We start from the raw sequence: 19,015 nt of genomic DNA, 5'->3' as shown, positions 1-19,015 counted from the left end.
TCCAAACCCAACCCATCCCAGCCCTCAACCTCGCAACTCGAACCATCTGCTCACACCAACCAACCCTCAACCACCCACTCCAACACTGGCAGCCGAACGCTACCAGCTCCACCACCCACACACCCCACCCAGCCCCTCAGTACCCATCACCCAGCCCAGCCACCCCCACCCAGTCAATCCCAAGGATCCAACCCAGGCCCACCATCCAGTCTCACCCTCTCAGCCCCAGCCAGACCCCTGACCACCCACCTCCCAAAACACCCACCTGAACAGCCCCCCCAAACCCCAACCAGCACCCATCTGCCAGCTACCAGCCCCTTCCCTCACACCCTCGGCCTGAACAACCCCTCCACACCTTCCACCCTCCAACATGACCCCCTCTCCTTGCTGCCAGGGGTTCCCCTGTACCCTGCCCTCCCCCAGATACCCAGTGGGGTAGGTGCCCTCTTGCTGCKCAAACACATGCCCCGGGGCCAGCAAAATCCCTGTTGCCTCCAGCAGCTTCTGGCAGAAGAAATTGGGTTCCAGGCCTTGAGCCCACAGGGAGAAGGGCAGCAATGCTCACCCTGCACCCTGGGATGGCCCCTGTCCCCAAGATCCCCCATGCCACAGGGCATCCTGCATCCCCAGAGCATCCTGCATCCCCAGGGTGCCCTGTGTCCCCAGGAGCCCCCATGTCATGGGGCATCCTGCATCCCCAGAGCATCCTGCATCATAGAATCAGTAAGGTTGGAAGGGACCTCTGGAGATCATCCAGATCTGCCAGAGCAGCATGAGGGGCAGGTGGTGACAGGGTCTCCTGAAGGGCACCGCACCAGCTCGGTGCTGCAGGGGGGCTGCGGGGACCTGGGGGCCATGGGGGACACGGGTGGCCCTGGGCAAGGGGGCGGCCGTAGGGACATTGGGGCTGCAGGGAGCCTTGGCAGCCGTGGGGCTGGCTGCAGCGACCGGAGGGTCCTGGGGCTGTGGGTGCCAGGTCCTGCTGGAGGGCGGCAGCGCCTGGACGATCGGGCAAGGAGGGGTCGAGGGAGGCCGCGGTGCCTTGGCCCCAGCACCAGAGTGGCAGGAGCTTCACAGCCCCCTGGCCCCGTCCCGCACTGCCCCCTTACTCGTCCGTCCCTCCATCCCTCTGTCCGTCTGTCCCCTCTGGGCTGGCCATGGGGTGCCCAGCACCAACCCCATAGGGTGCCTGGCACCATCCTACAGGGCACCCAAGCGCATGGGGAGTACAGCACCGTCCCACAGGGTGCACAGCTCCACGGAGAGCCCAGCACCAGCTCCACGGGGCCCCGCGGCCCCTGCATGGCCCCGGGGAACCGGGGTAACCCTTGCTGGGGATGGGGCGAGGGGAGCAGGCAGTGGTGGTGTCTCCCTGCCAGGTGGCCGCGACCACGTGCACCACCCCCAGGCATGGGGGACCCTGGGGACGCAGGACGCCACGTGGCATGGGGGAGCCTGGGGACATGGGGGCCCATCCCCGAAAGCCCACGGGTCCCCAGAGCAGGGCGGAAGGGTGAGAGGCCATTTGCCCTTTATTTGTTCCTGGATAAAAGGGGCTGCAGCACCGGACGCGGCCCCAGGAGGGGCACGGGGCAGCCCCACCGCCCCATGGAGAGGCCCTGGGGGCCCCTTCCCGCGGTGAAGGGGAGGAGGCAGCCCAACAGCGAGGAGCGAGCCCTGCCACAGCCAGGCCTTCCAGCCCTCTTCGCCGCCGAGGGGCCAGGGGAGCCTCTCTTCCCCCCGGGAAGCCAGGCGCACGCAGACGGTGGGGCCGGAGAACCTTCCTCCGGAGCACGAAGAGGAGGGGGCCGCTCGGGGCCCCGCGCCCTCACCTGCTCCCGAGGATCTCCTCCGTGGCCAGGCGTGCAAGTTTATGGAAGTCGAAATGGAGGTATTTCCTCCAGAAGCGGCGGTCGCGCCCGTAGACCTGCGCGGGGTAGCAGGGGCTGCCTGGGGGGGGGGGGGGAGAAGCCCCCGTTCAGCGCCGGGGACCACGCGGGGCGGCCGAGCCGACGCGTCCGCGCCGGCGCCGAGGGAGGTGCAGCCCCGGAGCCCTCGGGAGCGGCGCGGAGGAAACCCCTCACCGATGCCGTGAAAGATCTTGGCGAGGGCTCTGCCGGAGAACTTCTCGTCCTGGCGGATGGAGAGGAAGTGCCGGATGTCCGCGCGGATCTGGCTCTCCCARTCACGCAGCTGGGAAGGCAACGGCACGGGGTTCGTCCTTTCCCTCCCCTCCTCACCCAACGGCACGAGGGGCCTCGGTCAGASGAGGACAACGGCTCCGGTCTGCTCAGCGGGCGCCACCTTCCCGGCGCAGCGAGGTCGGGGTGGCAACACCGCGTACGCGGCCCCGGAAGGACCGGCCTGCGGGCGATCCGGACAGACACCAAGCCGGCTCCGGACGAGACGGGGGTTTAGCTCACCTTGGCGGCGCCGAGGGCCTCTTCCTCCGCGTCGCTCTCGTGCGTGGGCCGAGCCTGCTCCCCGGGGGGCTTCTTCTCAAAGTAGTCCCTGAGCAAGGCCTTCAGGCGGGTGCTCCTCTCCTCCTCGGCGTGCTCGGGGTGGGGGGCGCAGGTCGGGAAGGCCACGCTGCTCCGTGATACGCCAGCGTCAGCCACGGCCAGCTGCGAGCTCCGAAACGGGCCCGGGACGTGGTCTGGGCTGCTAGCCCGCGGCCTTTGATCYCCTCCCCTCTGCCCACACGCACCTCTGGAAGGCCTGGAAGCAGGCGCGGAGCTGGCCGAGAGCCGCCTTCTCCCGGGCCACCACCCTTCGGTGGAGGAAGTCGCACATGGAGTCGAGCTCGTGGTCCGCGAGGTCGCCGTAGGCCCGCAGGTGGAAGGAGAGGTCTCCGAACTCCACCAGGACGCCGCTCTTCCCGGTGCCGGTGCCGCCTGAAGGCGCGAGAGCTCTGCTGAGCCTTGGTGGCGGCCYCTCCAGCGGCGCCGGAGGGACACGCGCCCCGCCGGTGCCGCCCGTGGCCCGCACAGGGGCCCGGGAGGCCGGTACCTTGCTGCAGCCGTGGGTCCCACTGGAGCTGGCGCAGGGCCCGTTTCACGAGCGCCACCTCCCAGCCCATGGAGTCGCTCAGCGAGACCACGTCGAACTCGGCGGAGCTGGCGCGGCTGTGATCCCTCCCGGCCAGGCGCTCCCGGGCCAGGAACACGGCGACGGGGGGAGAGCTGGGGGCAGCAGCGAGCAGAAGCCTGATAGAGCTTTGCTCAAAGCCCACGCTGGGACCGTCCCCGGGGAGCACCGAGGCCTGGGCCCCGCGGGGCAGCGGGGCACCACCACCCCCGGCGCCGTCCTCGCGCCGCGGCGCAGCTCTCACCTCCTCGCCGCGGCCCTGAGCTGCTTGGGGCCCCCGTAGCACAGCACCCGGCAGGAGGAGTAGGTGGGGGGCAGCAGCTCGAGCCAGCGCTGCGGGTGCAGCTCCAGGTAGCACAGCAAGGTCTCGATACCTGCGGGAGAGGAGAGGCGAGGCGAGCTAGGGGGCTGTGGAGGCGCCTGGCACGGCTGTGACCCCCCACACTGCCGCCACCTCGCTCGGGGCTGGACCCCCCCCCACCGCCTGAGCGGCTCCCGCCCCTCGGACCGGTGCAGCGTCCTGCTCCCCCCAGATCTGCCCTCCTCCCCGCCGCAGGAGCCCCCCACACCCGCTGCCTCGGGCCCCTGGGGCGTGCCCCGATGCCCACCCTCACCTTCCTCCCGGATGTCCAGAGACTCCACGGTTTGCTGGATGGGGAAGGCCCGCTCGTGCTTGTAACACACCCGCTGCTGCGGCGCGCTCGGCCCCGCGGCCGCCCCAGCGCCCGGCTCCTCCGAGAGCTCGGCCATTTCGGCATCTTCCACCTCCCCGCCCTGTGGGGAAACACGGCGGGTCCACCGCGCACCGCCGTGACGGAGGGAACGGGCTCTGCTGCTCACAAGGCTTCTCTGAATCAGCTTGGCTCAGCCCATGAGGTGGGTTGGTCAAGGGCCTCCCCCAGGGCAGGCAGCCGGGCTGCGGGAGCGTGGCCGGGGGTCCTCGGCCGCACCCGGGGGGCTGGCAAGGCGAAAGGCCCCTTCCTCACCCTGGCGACGTCCTGCTGCTTCTGACGAAGCTCCAGGCACTTGCAGCGAGAGAAAACTTTCTGCACCAGCTTCTTGATGGTGAAAAAATCCACGGTGTCGCCGTAAATGTGCCGCCTCAGTTCGTGGAGATCCCCGCCCTGGGGAGGGGGACAGCAGAGGCGGCGGTGAGCCCAGACCCTGCGCGGGCGAGCGAGCTCCGCGAGCACCCACGCGCCACGGTGCAGGCGCTCCRTGGCCAGGCCCCGTCAGCGAAGGCGCTYGKGGATCACTAATGGATCACGTGGATCCCAAGCACGCTGTAGAGCTCCCTGGGTCACCTCAGGGGACAGCAGCCGCCTGAGCGGGTGCATCCAAAGAGACRGAGATTTCAGGGCTTTGCAAAGTGTCAGATCCGGGCAAGGTCGCAGATTTTAGGGAACAACCTCGCGCTCCGCGGGTTTAACGTTACCTCCGGGTCCAAGAAGAGGTGGCAGTGAGCCGGCTCGCCATCCCGACCAGCTCGGCCGATCTCCTGCACGTAGCTCTCGAAGTTCTTGGGCATGTTGTAGTGCACGATGCCACGCACGTCCGACTTGTCCAGCCCCATGCCGAAGGCCACCGTGGCCACCACCACTCGCAGCTGGCCGCACATGAAGTTGTTCTGGACGCGGCGGCGCTCGGCAGCGGACAGGCCAGCGTGATAGGCATCAGCAACCCACTTCAGAGGGCGCCGGATGCTCCTCTTTGCTGCCGCGGAGACAAGGCGGGAGAGGCTTTAACAGCACTTCATTACCATCAACAATGCCACTTTGGATCATCAAAACCACCTCATGAACAGCTACTAATTAAATCAGGGGCAAAAATGAACAGCAAACTCCAAGAAAGAGACGCCTGCACCTCCGCCTGTCCGTGCGGAAATTAGCTGCTGGCTGGGCACACTGCTGGGCGGGAGCGGGGCACCCCCGCTCCAGAGCGGAGCGGTGCGGCTGAGCAGTCGAGGTGATCAGAAGCAAACACAGCTGAGATCGAGCCCACAAAGGGAAAATAAAGCTCCAGCATCACTTTAGGCAGAGGCTCAGAGACCTGAGCAAGGCAGCAGGCAGGGACGGTCCAAGATCTCCAGGCTGCTGCTCTCCAGCCCCAACCACCACTGAGAGCGGGCTCCCATCCTGCTGCCRGGGGAGCCAGGCAGGAGCACAGCACCCTGCTGCCAGCACGCACTGACCCATAGCCGTACGGCCACACGATTGTCTTAAACCTCTCTAGCTGGGTCATAAATAAGTGCGTTTTACCTGGTTCCTGCTGCAGTCTGAGTTACACAGTAATTTGTTAATTTGAGCTCAGACTCGAGAGGTACTGTGCACCTGGGGAAAAGGGTGCTGCAGAATCCCAAGGGCCAAAACTTCCAACGCTCTGAGAAGGCAGAGCTTGGCCAAAATGACAGAAATTGTAGATTTAGAGTGCAAGAACAACGACTCCAAGCCTCAGCTATTAGGTTTGGTGAGAAAGCCYGAGTGAGCAGCACAATTAAGGCTCCCTGCATACAAAAAAACCCAAGCATAAAGCCTGGTGCAAACAACAGCTAATAATCATYTGTCATTACAGGCTGTCATCAGAAAAATCAAAGCCCAGCTCCGAAATCTCTGGTGCAGCCAGGAAGATAACTGCTTTCCTGATGCTGCCATCGAGAGCAGTGTTCTGTGCCCGCGGTGAATCAGCGGCAGGGAGCCGGGTTTGACGGAGCCACCGCTGGGTTTCAGGGGCCAGCAGGCTGCTTGCTGCGGAAAGCCCCACGCGGCAAGGGCGAGCATTAGYGGATCTGCCTCCGGGGCCGGACCGAGGGCCGCGCTTCCTACCCGCTGCTTTCTTCCTTTCCCCAGGGCTGTCATCCTGCCGCGGCTCCCCGGCTGCTGCGGGCTCCCTGAGCACCACTCCTTGGAGGCACGTCCGGATGAGCGCCGCGATGCGAGCGGTCTCCTCCCGGCGCGTGCAGTACACGATTATGGAGGCCAGGCACCCAAACCGCTCCCCCCGCAGCAAGGAGATCAGGGCCTGCAGACGCACGGAAGAGGATGAGCCTCTCTCCACGCCACRGGGAAAGCCCCGTAAAAGGGCTAGGACTTTCCTCCTCTCTCAGGAATACCTCGCTGGCCTGCCCCCAAATTGATGCATCCCAGCAACAAACTTGAATCTTGCTTTAAAGCCCCAGGGGACGCGGGGTGGGACCCAGCTTCACGCACACACAAGGACAGGGCTGCGCCCCCCGGCTGTGCCCTCCCAACTTGCAGAAGCACAGTGTCAGGGAGRACTCCAGCAGGCAAAAGGGGAGATCTGATGGCCCAGCCAAGCCGAGCCAGCGGAGAGCCTCCATTTCCTCAATAATCACACAATTTGCRGCCAAGCCGGGGCAAAACAACCAGCGGAGACCTCTTCTTGCCACTACCTGATCTCTATCCCTGTCCATCGAGACGGAGAGATGCAGGTTYGGAGGCACGGCTGCAGAGCGCACGGCTATTCCTTCGCCCTCCTGGATCCCGAGGTGCTGGGCCACATCCTGTGCCGTGGCCAGGGTGGCAGTAGCTGTGAGACCCAGGAAGCAGCGTACACCCAGGCGATCCTGGAGAACCTGCAAGGAGGAAGAAACGAGGCTCACCTGCAAGGCCGGGGGCCGGGGTCTTACCTCAACTGCTAGAGCCCCCCGCGGAGCAGAAGCCCCCTTCCTACCAGCACCCAGGAGAGCTGCTCCTTTTCTCCCAAGGGAGAGGTGCCCACGTTACAGACCCCCCAGCTCAGGGCAGGACGCAGGCAAGGACRCCTCCAAGAGGGAGCACAGAGCCCGACCGCTGTGAAGTTTGCTTCTGCTCTTGGGGTCCCTGAGGACAAGCTGCTCGAGCTCGTGCTGCCACCCCCTCTCCCGGGGGGGCTGCCTCCCGCGGGACACCGCAAGCGCGCTAGGCCTGCTCCTGCTCCACGAATGGGGAGCCGCGGGGGTCTCCGGTGTCCCTCCCCACGGCGATCTCCCAGCCCTGGCGCTGGGACCCCCCCCCCTCCCCTCGCACCTTGCGGAGCCGCAGGTAGCACGGGCGGAAGTTGTGGGACCACTCGGAGACGCAGTGAGCTTCGTCGATGCAGGCGAAGGCCACGGCGGGGAGCTGATCGGCGGCGGGCAGGCAGCTAGACCCCGCGCCGCCTCCGCCAACCAGGGCTTCGGGGGACAGCAGCAGCACGTGCACCTGGCCCTTCCTCACCTGCGGGRCGTAGGGGGCAGGGAGGAGAGCTGCSCCGGAGCGTTTTACCTCCCCGCACYGCCCAGGAGGGCCCGGGAGGCAAACCCACAATTCTCCTCCGAAAGGTCCGAGCCGCAACCCCTCCCTCACCTTCTCCACAGCCGCCTCCCGCTGCGCCTTGCTCATGTTGGAGTGGATGCAGACGGCCTTCAGGCGTGGGGGCAGCCCCGAAACCTGGAAGCAAAGCCCGACGCCCATGCACGTGCAGCCACGCAGCCCAGCGCGCAAGGGCTCTGCTCTAACCCGCGTCAGGGACCGCCAAGGGCACAGGTCAGGAAGGACACGGCCAGTAATCGGYGGGGGGAGCCCCTTGGCTGTCCGCCTCCGCCTTTTGGTGTACACAGCCTCTGSAGAGGGGCTGTTACAGCCCACCCTCGGCCCGGGGACGCGGTTAGGAGACACCGACCCAAGGACGGAGCTGGCCACGCTCTCACAGCACAACTCCAATGAGAGCAGGGCAACGCGCACTGAGCCCCTTACGGGAGCCGGGGCAGAGGAGAGCGCCGAGGAGCGGCCAGGCTCGGACTCTTCCCGGCATCGAAGCCGGGTGCCGGTACCTGGTCATCCATCAGCGACACCAGCGGGGAGACGACCAAGGTGATGCACTTGGAGCGCTTGTGGTACAGGTACGCGGGCAGCTGGTAGCAGAGGGACTTCCCCATCCCCGTCGAGAGCACGACCAGCGTGGACAGGCCTGGTTCAGACGGGCAGAACAACAAGCTGGGAACTTGCTGGCACAACAGGGACAAACTGGGCATGTCCCAGTGCCCCCCATCCACCGCCCCACGCACCATGCAGGGGAGGGGAGTGGAGGGATCCCAAAACCATGGGGCAGCTTGAACGAAGGAAGCTCAAGGAGAAGCGAACCCACCTGAGAGGATCCTCATGACAGCCACCTCCTGGCCTGGGCGGAAAGAGCTGTACCCCAGCTCTGACAGAGCCTGAAACACCTCCTCAGGGGTCTCTGCACAGGGGGAAACCCACGGTCAGTCAGACACCAGGCTCGCAGGAACCTCAGGAGCACCAGGGCTTGCAGAGGAAGCTGCCAGCGAGGGCCCAGGAGCTGTAGCAGGGGCTCTGGGAGCGACGCAAGGCCATGAYGGCAGATTCTAATCCCTGCAAGAGCAACCTGTTCTCCCTGCGGAAACGAGGCCGTGAGCAAATTGAGAGTAATCCCCCGTAGCARCGCAGCCCATATCGCTACCCCAGCGCAGAGCTGTAAATTCCCAGAGGACTCGCTGGGGCTTGCGAAGCCACRTGCTCCGCGCAGCGTGCAAATCAAACAGGGCTGATGACCGCTCCGCGGACGGCACCTTTCCGAGCAGCGACGGCGCAGGAGCAAAGGCGAGCGCGCCCCAAGGAGGGGGGAGCAGCCACGAGCCTGGCTCGCTCACCACCAGAGACGCAGGGACCTTACCTCTCACCTTCCCGTCCGGCCCCAGGCCGTAAAGGGGCTCCATCGGGGCCGGGGGGGCGGGTGGCTCATACGCCGGCCTCTGCACATCCAGGTAAGGTGCCTCCTCCGAGACCTCCTCCTGCCCCTCCTGGCTGCTGCTTCTGCTCTCTGCTGGGGATGAAGTTGAGAAGTCATGTGCAGGCAGTTCTACCAAGCTCACAGGGGAGAGGGCCCCACACACCCTCGACACCCACCGCGCAGGAGCGGGCTGGCTTGGCGGGTCTGTAACTTCGCGGATGCAAACCTGCCACCGCAGGGCAGCACGAGGCCCCATCCCGGCTGCCGCAGCCYGTCCCAGCCAGGAAAGGTGGGGCGCAACGCTCTGGCCTTGCATCTACCTCCAAAACTTCCGTCTCTTCTCCCTCCCCAGCTTACTAGCAAAGGTCTGAGACAGCGATAGCAACTGTGGCTGAGAGGGAGCCACGCGTGGAGGGAGGGAGCAAGCTGATCCCAGCACGGCTGCAGAGCTGTGTTTACTCCTGCCGGCCCCTGGGAGGTTGGAGGTTTGAGTGAACCTCCCCAGACAGCACACCAAGAGACCACAGTGCACCCCCCACCAAGAGCCCCCCACCCGCCTGCCGTGGGGCAGAGGCCGTGCTCCCTCCCCAGCACCAAGGGCTCCACATCCAGGTACTCGCGGGCCGCCCCTGCAGAGGGCTCGCGGCGTTCAGAACGAGCCACAAGAGCCGTCGCTTTGGGCTGATGCGCCCTAACGTCGTCTTTGGGGGTCACGCAGCCTAACCGGCATCCCCGCTCTCTGCTCGGGACCGTCCTTCCCGTAAGAGGGGAGCAGGGAGGAGCCGGTAATCGGTCGTGCTCCAGTAATCGCGCTGCGGTAAACAGCGCTCGAAACGAACTTGTGTGCGCAGAGCGAGACAAGCGCTCCCCCTCCGAGCTGCCAGTCACTGCGCTCCAGCACYGCTCACGGAACAGTTTATAAACGGAGAAACGGGAAGAGAAACCCCCTGAAGACTATGGTAGGTCTCCAGGGTTCCTGACAAACGTATCCCCAAGGCTGGGGAGTAGCTGTGGCTTCTGGGGAGAAGCTGAAAGCTACCTCTCGCCAAGGACCAGGCTCTGGAAGGCCATAGAAGAGCCTCACTGACTGCAACACAAGGAGAATTAGCCAGCAGGAGAAAGAACAAGGAGGATTCTTGAGAGGCATTTTAGGCTGCCTTGGACCCAGGGAAGGTCTGCCAGGCAGCCGGGGCCCGCTGGAGGGCTCGTGTTCCTGAACAGGTTGCGTCTTGCTAACCAGCACAAACCCCAAAGGCCGAGACAACCTCCTGGGTCCAGGCAAACCCTCGAGCASCCCACACGAACACACCCCTCTCGGCTCTCTCCCTACAGGGAAAGGGGAGGACACAATCTGTTGGCCTCCAGAAATTCATCCCAGGCAGCGTTGCCATTCCAGAGCCAGCCGCGGTGTGTCACYGGAGAGCGAGGCAGGCAAAGACGCTGCCCACGCCGTCCCCACGGAGGGGCTGGTGGGGACAGAGCCCTGACAGCCTGGGGTCTCACCGGAGAGCTCTCGGTAGGCGGTGTTGGTCATGCGGGCCACTTCTTCCAGCGTGGGCAAGGGAGCCTCCTCCTCGGCCGCGTGGCTGGTCTCCTCCGGCGGCGGGTCGGCAGCAGCTGGGCCTGTTGGTGAGGGGCTCGGTCAGCCGCAGACCCAAACGCTCTGTGAAACGGGGCTGTCCCGGGCTTGCAAAACCCCCTCTTCCGCCCTCCCGAGGGAGTCTCGGCAGATTTCAGTCCCTCGGAGGCGGAGGGGGTCCCAGCGCCCTTCTCTGTTTAGCTCCACAGTAACATTTCCATCACACCTCATCTTTTCACCCTTCCCACAAGCTGTTTTCCCTGAGGTCCTTACGTTACCAGCAGAGAGAAGCTGTGGGGAGGCAGGACAGCAAGACKCTCGTTCAGGGATGGCAGGCAGCTTTACCAGCACTGGGGAGAAGTGCTGCGAGCCTGTCTCCACGCCCCCACCTGTACCAACGATGCCAGCGGCTCCCCACCCCACTGCCAGGCCTGATYCCCCGTCTACAGCTCTGTCACGCAAACGGAGGGCTAAAGCCTTACCTCGGCCCTTGCACGCTGACGCCCAGTGCCCTGTCCCGCCACATCTGAAGCAGACGTCTGAGCTTCTATCAAGGGACCTGCCGCCTCCTCCAAAGTGCTCTCCCTTCTTCTGCCACTTCTGCTTCCACACCTGCAAAGCAAGCACGACCGCATTAACACGGAGCAATGCTGCAYGCAGCTGCAAAGCAAAGAGCCCTCGACCTGTTCATCGGCAGAGGACGGAGAGGCTGAAGTGACCCGAGCAGAAGCTGTTTTGATAGTTCACTCATGCAACCCTGTCTAACGTGCTCTAGGTGACCCTGCTGAGCAGGGAGGTTGGACTACATGATCTCCAGAGGTCCCTTCCAGCCTTACTGATTCGATGATTCTATGAAATACCTGGAAGACGGACTCGCCGTCCCCTTCCTAGGCCTGCAGGCACAGAAGAAAATCCCACTGAGGGATACCGAGTACCAGGATCCCATCTTGGGGCCAAAACCCAAGAGATTTGAAGCCTGAGCAAGTATTCTGGGGAAGTGTCAGTACCTGCTTGCTCTTTTCTTCCTGGATCTCCTCTGGCCACTATCAAAGACCAGGTACGGGACCATCTTCGTAACACGAAGGAAGAGCGAAAGCAAGTCATGACCTCAGAGCAAGCTCAAGCAGAAGCACTGGAGAACCAGTGCCCAAGACTAAACACCACTGCGAGTTGTCGCAGGAGGGGTTTCACCTCTTCAGACACTTGTGCAGCATCCAGCACTGCTGAGCACCAGTGGCTCATGCACAACCCTGGCAAGGGAATGCTACCTCATCCCCAAGCGAGAGCAGCCAACCCAACAGAGCTGCAGCCGGCACCAGCTGGGCCACAGGCCCTTCAGGCTGTGGCAACCGATCAGAGGAGCACCCGTGTTATTTTATACTTCTTGCTCCCTTTGCCCTGGCATCAAGTTTTTGCAGAAACACTGCATAAACAAGGCGAGCTTTAAAAATAAAGGCAATTTTCTTCCAGCTAACGCTCCCCTCCCCGACTCCCTCTGGGCAGGCTTTCCTCTCTCACGTGGACGTGGTGAATGCACACGCAGCAAGTCCCAGCAACAGCTCAGCACTTCTTCCCCAGAAAGCTGATCTATACTTCCAGTATCCGCTAACAGAGATGACCCCAAAAGATTTCACCTCAAAACATACATTAAAGAGAAGAGRGGGAAAAAAAATCAAAGCAGAAAGACCCCATATGCTTTTGTAGCAGAGCAGAGAAGCGATGTGCCTCTGCCTTCCCTGCACAGAGGCTGCAAGAACAGAGAAAACGAGAAGGCAGCAGCCCTTTGGGCACGTGCCTGTTTAACTCGAGGCTCTGATCCAGCACCTCTTTACGTAGCTGGCAAGCAGGAGAAGCCCTGTGCAGCAAGACAGCGAACCGAGGTAAGGAAGGAGAGTCTCATATTTGTTGGCTGGAGACCCACCCTCTGGAGGCCTGAATCCCGTCTACCCCTGGAGCCCAAACAATCCAAGGCTCGAGGAGCTGTTCCTCCAGATGCCACCAGRGCTAGCCATAAAGCAGAACAGGGAGAGGGCTCAAGGCTTTTCAAACACAAGCTTCAGATACTTCCCTATCTCAACACACTTATTCCAAGAGCAGTTCAAGGAGGGTTGAACAACAGTTTAAGGAGGTTCACTTGAACACAAAGTAATCGTCTTTGGGTAGGGACCAGAAATGCCATCTCCTACCCTAAAACACTACCCTTTTACAGAAGCAGATGAAATGCATCTTTAATGGTCATGCCTGCAACCCACACGCATGCTGACACCGGGCTCTTTCTGCTGGCACAGCTATCTTYRGGGCAAAAAATGCAGCAGCTGCTCRGTACAGTAAAGCTACACAATTTAGGATGGAGAGGGAAGTCAAYYGTATCCAATTAGAGATGCACAGCGYGCRGGAGAAGGGGAATGGGAGTTGGAGCGCAGCTGCTGCGAGCGCTGGGCTGGAGCTGCGGGTTTCGGGGGGGACGTGCCTGTGGAAGGCGAGCTCGGTACCTCTGCTTAACATCTCGTTCGAGCGGGCTGGGACTTCCTGAACGATTTGAATATTCTTCCTTGTAGAGAAGGCTGCTCCAGCTTTACAACCGAATGAGCCTTCGTTTGGGAGCCTGATTAAGCACTTCCAGTCAACTGTGGATTATTAAATCGTACAGCACCGAGGATGTCTCTGTGTTTGCCTGGCCTTCAGGGTGGAGGAACCAGTCCAACGCCATGAGAGCGCCCTGTACCCCATATGGACCCTACATGGGGGAAACGGGCCTCGCAGGGCCCCTTCCTGCTCCCAGGGAGGGGAGATGATGCTCTCGTTTGCTTACTGGAGGCCGCTGGCAGCACCTCCTCTATAGTCCCATCCCCGAATCCCTTGGGTCCTCCCTGCTGCCTCCTGCCTGCGCAGTAACACAGCTAAGGACAGCTCAAAAACAACGTTAAATTTAACCGAAGCATGTAAACCCAAGCACCTCAGCAAGAAGAGCCTGAGAACAAGAGCGAGATCTGGACAAGATTTAGCTTCTTYCTTAACAGTGGACTGCAGGGTCCCACGGTGGGTAAGGAAGCGTCAGGACAAGCCAGGCGGTCTGCGGCACCACGGCCGTTTAAAACGCTGCCGTCCCCTGCGGCCACCTTGCGCCTCCGACAGCCACAGCGCAGCGGAGCCCCGGCCGGGCGCTGCCGAGTCGAGCCGCCACGTTCGGGGCGACCCCACGGCGGGTTTCGGTGAGGATTGCCYTGGGTCTGACTTTTTCCCTATTTTACCTGTTTGCGGAGGCGATTTCCTTTCAACACGTAACTCCTAACATGAGATTTCTTCTTGAGGTTAAGCTTGACGAAGTTGCCCTCTTTCCGCAGAGGCACCCTGGAAAGAGAAACCTTTGTCAGGGCAGAAGGAACATCCCCCGGGTCTGAAAACACAGCAAAGCCCGTTGCTGGTGCAGGGGAGAAAGGCCAGGGCAGGAAGGAGCAGGGGAGGGTGGAGAGCTCAGATACCAACAAGCAGAACTGTGGYAGCTCTGGGGAAACCATTCCCACCCGTTCCTCCTCTGCCGTTCCCAGCCAAAGCTTTCTGAGCACTGCACAAACTCCCCTCCCATGGGAAYCTGGGCCACGCAAAAGCTCCGGCTCATGTTTATCTGTTTTTTTAATCCCCTACCCTGAGGGCCCCAGACAGAGCAGACCAATGAGGACGCTGGCACCCACCACCCTCAGCACAAAGCATGTCTGCAAAACTCGGGCTGAGCATCCCCTGCCTGCCCTGGGGGACAACCAGGAGGAATCTCCAGACATCCCGACTCCCAGGCTAGCCAAAGGGAGGGCCAGACCCTGCTACGCCCACAGTTTCTGACTAGCTACAAAGGGGAAGAAAATTAAGGCAAGAACAGCTTATTATTTACAGAAATCAAGGGGGGGGTCGGGAAAAAGGCACTCAGCATCCTTTTCAGACCATGCTTCAGAGCTCTGAAGGACAAGGAGGTTTCACCACAGCTTGTGCTTTATAATTGCTGGGCAGGTTTCCAGGAGTTTCAGACAAAGCGGTGGCTGCACGGCGAAGGGCGAGGGGACAGGCCGGGGGCGCGGAGCAGTCGCGAACCACGCTGAGGGCGGGGAACTCGCCTGCCTTCTGCCCTCCGCCTGCCTGCTGCGTCCTCGCCTCCGCACGTCAGCCCCGGCCCTGCCTGCTCTCCGGCTCGGGCAGCCGGCACGCCGGGCTTTGCCGGGAAGGGCCAGCAGGAAGGTGACGCCTACCTGGCGGCGACGGGTCTGCTGGCGGCTCTGGGCTTGCCCTCCTCCTCCTCAACCTCTCCCAAGATGTTTTCAAAGGGCGCCGACACCTCCGTCCCTTTCTCCTGAGGGGCTGCCACACGTTCCTTGTCCTCTTCTTCCCAGTCGTATTCGCTCTGCTTTGGCCTGCTGAYGGCACCGCTGGCGCTCCGAGCTGAGCCCCGGCAGCCCGTCGTCGAGCCAGCCGTCCGCCGGAGCTTCCTGGGAGCTGCGCCGTCTCCTGGTCCRGTGGCCCCACCATCTTCGCCAGCGTCTCGTTGCCTCTTCTTCCTGGAGGCTCTGACCTTCTTGGACTGAGCAGGTCCATCCTCCGTTTGGCCAACGGCCCCTTCCTGCTCTGCGGGAGCCCTGCTAACCTCTTCCCACTCTCCCTCGGGAGTGAGGGCTTCAGAGAYGCTCTCCGATTTACCCGCAGACTTTTTGATCGTTGATCCCAAGCCATCGGTCTTCCCTTTCCCAGCCTGCTTGCTCCCCCCTCCCGCCTGGTGCTCAGCTCCCCCAGGACCAGTCGGCTCACTGCCCTCCAGCTCTGCGCCACGATGTTTTCCCTGCTTCGAGGACTCGTGCCTTTTCTGCTGTTCCCAGCTCTCCAGCAAACAGTTCACAGGGGGAATATTCTCCCCTTCCAGGCACTGAGCTTCAGTGCCACTGCCCGGGTTGAGAGAAGGGATGCGCAAGTCCCGCTGCGAGGCAGGGCCTGGTTTTCTCTGCTCTTGGTCCATGCTGCTCGTGGTGGAGGGGCTCTCTTCTCCTGGCATTGCCTCTTTGCATCCGGGCACCCCCTGGCACCTCTGCAGCCAGCCGGGATCCAGGGAGCCCAATCTCCGGGCCACCGTCTGCTTCAGCTGCTGGAATTTATTCACCTGTGGACTGGGCTTCACCCCTGCAGAGAGGACGATAGGGGCCAGCCCCGATACAGAGGGAGGGAGGAGGAGATCTTCCAGTTCCCCTCCATCAGCAGCCCCTCCTGCATCRCTCTTCAAAGCCTCCCCAGATACCAGGTTTGGAGACGGGCCCTTGTCACTGCTCTCCAAACTCTTCTCTAGCTTGGGCACAGCTMGTTTCCTCCTGGGAGTCAGGGTCTTCCTCAAGGCCGGAGGCCTCTCCTGCAGTTGGAGGTAAATAACGGCTGGTTTTCAGCCATCTCTCCCAGCATAGGCCCTGTACTGGCCCTGCCCACGTGGAGACGGACAAACAGCCTCCGAAACAGCCTCAGCAGCTCTCCACCCCACCGCACAGAAGTCCACCTAGGTATTTCCTATTGCCAGCTCCCATCCTGTGCTAACAGAGGCACATGGACTAACTGACAGCAGCGCAACGCAGTAAGTGGACACCTCGAACCCTGATCACTCCAGGGTTACTGCTGCCTCCATAGCTCTGAGGTTCTCCGGAACCTGTTRGGGATTCACCTCCCTGCAAAGCAGCCTGTACACTACGTTCGAGGAAAAAGGACCACCAACAGCTTTAGGAGGAGCCACCCACTCCTACAGATGCTTCCACAGCATGAGAAATTTCTCTGAGGGGGCAGCAATTGCTGTGGTGTTGGGTTTGGTTTTTTTTGTTACGTTTTGTTTTTTAAAAGGTGGAAGCAGCTTGCTTAGAGCCAAAGCAACACCTTGACCCAACCGCAGCTCGTGCGAGGTGTCACCATTCCCAAGAGCCCCGTCCACTCGTGCACCATTAACRCCCGTCCGCATCCCCTTTTGCGAGCCCGTGAGCCCCAGCACCGTTGCCCCAGCACTGGTCCCTGCGAGCCCAGACCTTTATGACTGCCCCGAGGTTCGATTTCAGCTTCATCCCGAAGTACTGCGCAGAGGCTTTCAGTGTGTCCTGATCACGGGGGCTCAGTCTGGGGGCCTTGGGCTGCCGGTTCAGATGTGCACCCCAACAACCGGAGTCCGGCACCTGCAATAACGCAACCAACGGTTAAATCCACATAGGAGCCTTTCTGCGAGCACAGGTTGGTTACGGGGAGACGCACCCAGTTATTTCYGAGAGGGGAAGGGGGCTGCAGAGCTAGAGAATACGCCTCTGTATGGTGATACATTGCTCCGTCAGCCAAATGTAGCACTTTGGGGGTGAAAAAAAGGCAGCCCAGGGAGCRTATCTCACCTTGCAGCCCTCCAAGAGCTGCAGCCCAGGGGCACGAAGCCTCCCCAAGMGCAGGGGTTTCCCTGATCATTGGCCTGTTCAAGACCTCAGCATGCTGCAGACTGCGGCTGTTAGTCTGCCTGGGCTGCATGAGCAGAAGAGAGCAGTGTGTTGAGCCCAACAAAATGAAACTTTGTCTAGCAGACTAGAAACCTGAGACTGTGAAAYGTATAACAGATTGGGGCCATCGGGCCTTCCACCTCTACAACACACTTCTAGCGTCTCATTCTTCTGCTAAGACAAATACAGGCATTATACAGTGGTGAGACACTTTTCCCTTCAAAGGTCAAGTAAAGCACCTTACAACGAGGCAGAGTTGATGGAGTTTTGCCCACAAGGTAATAAGCAGCAAAGGCAGCTTAAGAGGGACACTGCAGAAAAGCCTCCTACTCCCCACTAGCTTTCACACTGCAGCTTCAGAAGAGAGTTCAGTGCAGAAATAGGACAAACCATCAAGGATGCTAATCACTGTGGGGAAAAACAGGAGGATCCTGGCAGAGAAAGAGCTTCCTGAAACACCAGTTTTGGCTCAGRTGGACTTTGGGCCCAATCCTGCAACCTCCCCAGACCCCAAAGCACGACCATCAAGGTAAGTCCTGCAGGTTTGAGCCCATCAGGACTCCCAGAGATGAACCCACTAAGGGACGGCTAAAGCACGGGTTTCTCTGGTACCTGCGCCACGGCTGGGGTTTCCTTAGCTGACGGCTGGCAGAGCGGGCTGGACCGGGCGAGATCCAATTGCTCTGTGTGTTGCTTCAGCATTTTATATTCTCTGTAGAGCTCTGCGCATCAAAACACAGATTATTAGATTAGGCTGATTTTCAGCAGATTGCTGCTGAAAACCATGCATATGTGGTACCTACTGGAAAACCTAAACAGTAATTCCCACGCTGGGAGCACCAGCAAGCCTCATCAGCAAACCTTCCCCCAACTTGTATTCAAACCCTCACTGCTATTTCCATGAGCTGCTGGCGAGCGATTCCCACCCGTGCGACGAAGCACCCGGCTCTGGCTGAGCACGCCGGCTGCCCACGGGGGCGGCAGCGGGAGCCCGGCGCCTCTCGCCAGCTCCTCCGCGCCGGCAGCTCTTCACCCCCAACTCGAGCTTCACGCAGGAGCCCCGGGATTTCTCGTTCCCTGTCACACTTGCCAGGCAAGGGGAAGAGCCCCAGTTTGGTGCCTCTTGTGATCCCTTCCACGCGGCTCCAGACCCCAAGGACTTCAACACCCCTGAAGAGACAGTACCGCTCCTTACTTTCTAAAGGAAATCTTGCCTATAAGCCTCCAGCTGTCCACCGTCACTAAAAATACCACGTTTGCGCAGGTAACGGCTGTGAGCAACCCCCCCATGCATATTTTGGCCTAAAAAAAGCCCCAGGTTGCATATCCCTGTAGAGCTGTGGGGTGCAGTTAGCACGCGTGTGCAGTAATCAGGRCTGCAGACCCACACGTGCTCCCCGTGCTCCCTCCCGCCCGCAGCGCCTATGGCCCCCGCCGAGGTCCGCCCGCCCTCGGGGCGGCGGGGCTTTTCCCCGTCGGCGAGCGAACACTCCTGCAGCGTCGGCGCGGCCGGCACTCACTTTTGACGTCCTCTGGAGCCTCCTCGATGTCGGTCTGCAAGACAGAGACAGGGCTGTCAGGGTTGGGGGGGAGGAACGTGGGCTCCTCGCCTCTCCCTTCGCCGCTGGGCACCAGCCCATCCCCTCCACCAGCCTCGTCCAACCCCCCCGACCCTCCCCGCGCCCCTTTCCGCGCTTCGGGGCTCCTCGTCGGCGAACCAGCAAAGCTCGGTTCACGTCGGACGTGATTTCAGATCGCAGAGCAGACCTGACGCCGGAGATGGACGGTTCGCAGGCCGACGCTCCCGGCTCACGCGCAGAGCAAACCACGGGAAACGCAAGCGGTGACTCACGGCTGCTGCCAGCGCCGCCACGCGCCGCTCTCCCGAAGCTCGGCTTTCCCCGTAAAGCTAACGGACTCGCGCAAAAAAGCGCTGCTGTTTGCGGCGTTTCGGCGGGGCCGAGGCGCGCGCAGGGCCGGTGCCGGTCGGGCCYGGCGCCGGTGCGGCCGCGAACCGAGCCAGGCCCGCAGACCCCAGCCCAGCCACCTCCCCACGCGCCTCGAGCCCCCGTTTCCCACCCGCCGCCGCTCCAAGCTGCCAGCTCCGCGGAGGGCGGAGGGTGAACGTCAGGGCGAC

At 62.0% G+C, this 19,015-nt stretch overlaps 1 protein-coding gene across 1 annotated transcript in view; it reads right to left on the bottom strand.

Moving 5' to 3' along the window:
• Window positions 1-1,514: 1,514 nt before the first annotated feature.
• RECQL4 (RecQ like helicase 4) overlaps window positions 1,515-19,015 on the bottom strand; it is a 19,938-nt gene continuing 2,437 nt past the window's right edge. Inside the window, exons 2-25 of the mRNA XM_085316990.1 lie at window positions 18,646-18,686; window positions 18,399-18,432; window positions 17,491-17,600; window positions 16,429-16,572; window positions 14,632-15,773; window positions 13,645-13,744; window positions 10,876-11,005; window positions 10,318-10,437; window positions 8,758-8,907; window positions 8,212-8,304; window positions 7,898-8,034; window positions 7,431-7,514; window positions 7,113-7,301; window positions 6,497-6,679; window positions 5,910-6,105; window positions 4,523-4,800; window positions 4,074-4,211; window positions 3,702-3,861; window positions 3,332-3,461; window positions 3,010-3,182; window positions 2,708-2,894; window positions 2,424-2,589; window positions 2,085-2,193; window positions 1,515-1,950 (exon numbers count right to left, since the gene is read on the bottom strand). Of these exons, the coding sequence (XP_085173116.1) occupies window positions 1,829-1,950; window positions 2,085-2,193; window positions 2,424-2,589; window positions 2,708-2,894; window positions 3,010-3,182; window positions 3,332-3,461; window positions 3,702-3,861; window positions 4,074-4,211; window positions 4,523-4,800; window positions 5,910-6,105; window positions 6,497-6,679; window positions 7,113-7,301; window positions 7,431-7,514; window positions 7,898-8,034; window positions 8,212-8,304; window positions 8,758-8,907; window positions 10,318-10,437; window positions 10,876-11,005; window positions 13,645-13,744; window positions 14,632-15,773; window positions 16,429-16,572; window positions 17,491-17,600; window positions 18,399-18,432; window positions 18,646-18,686 (4,316 nt within the window). The 3' untranslated portion in view covers window positions 1,515-1,828. The remainder of the gene's footprint in view (window positions 1,951-2,084; window positions 2,194-2,423; window positions 2,590-2,707; window positions 2,895-3,009; window positions 3,183-3,331; window positions 3,462-3,701; window positions 3,862-4,073; window positions 4,212-4,522; window positions 4,801-5,909; window positions 6,106-6,496; window positions 6,680-7,112; window positions 7,302-7,430; window positions 7,515-7,897; window positions 8,035-8,211; window positions 8,305-8,757; window positions 8,908-10,317; window positions 10,438-10,875; window positions 11,006-13,644; window positions 13,745-14,631; window positions 15,774-16,428; window positions 16,573-17,490; window positions 17,601-18,398; window positions 18,433-18,645; window positions 18,687-19,015) is intronic.

The sequence above is a fragment of the Rhea americana genome, unplaced genomic scaffold (assembly GCF_003343005.1).
Source record: "Rhea americana isolate MKP2758 unplaced genomic scaffold, rheAme1 scaffold_483, whole genome shotgun sequence".
Taxonomy (NCBI): Eukaryota; Metazoa; Chordata; class Aves; order Rheiformes; family Rheidae; genus Rhea; species Rhea americana.
This window is presented reverse-complemented; position numbering and strand designations above follow the sequence as displayed.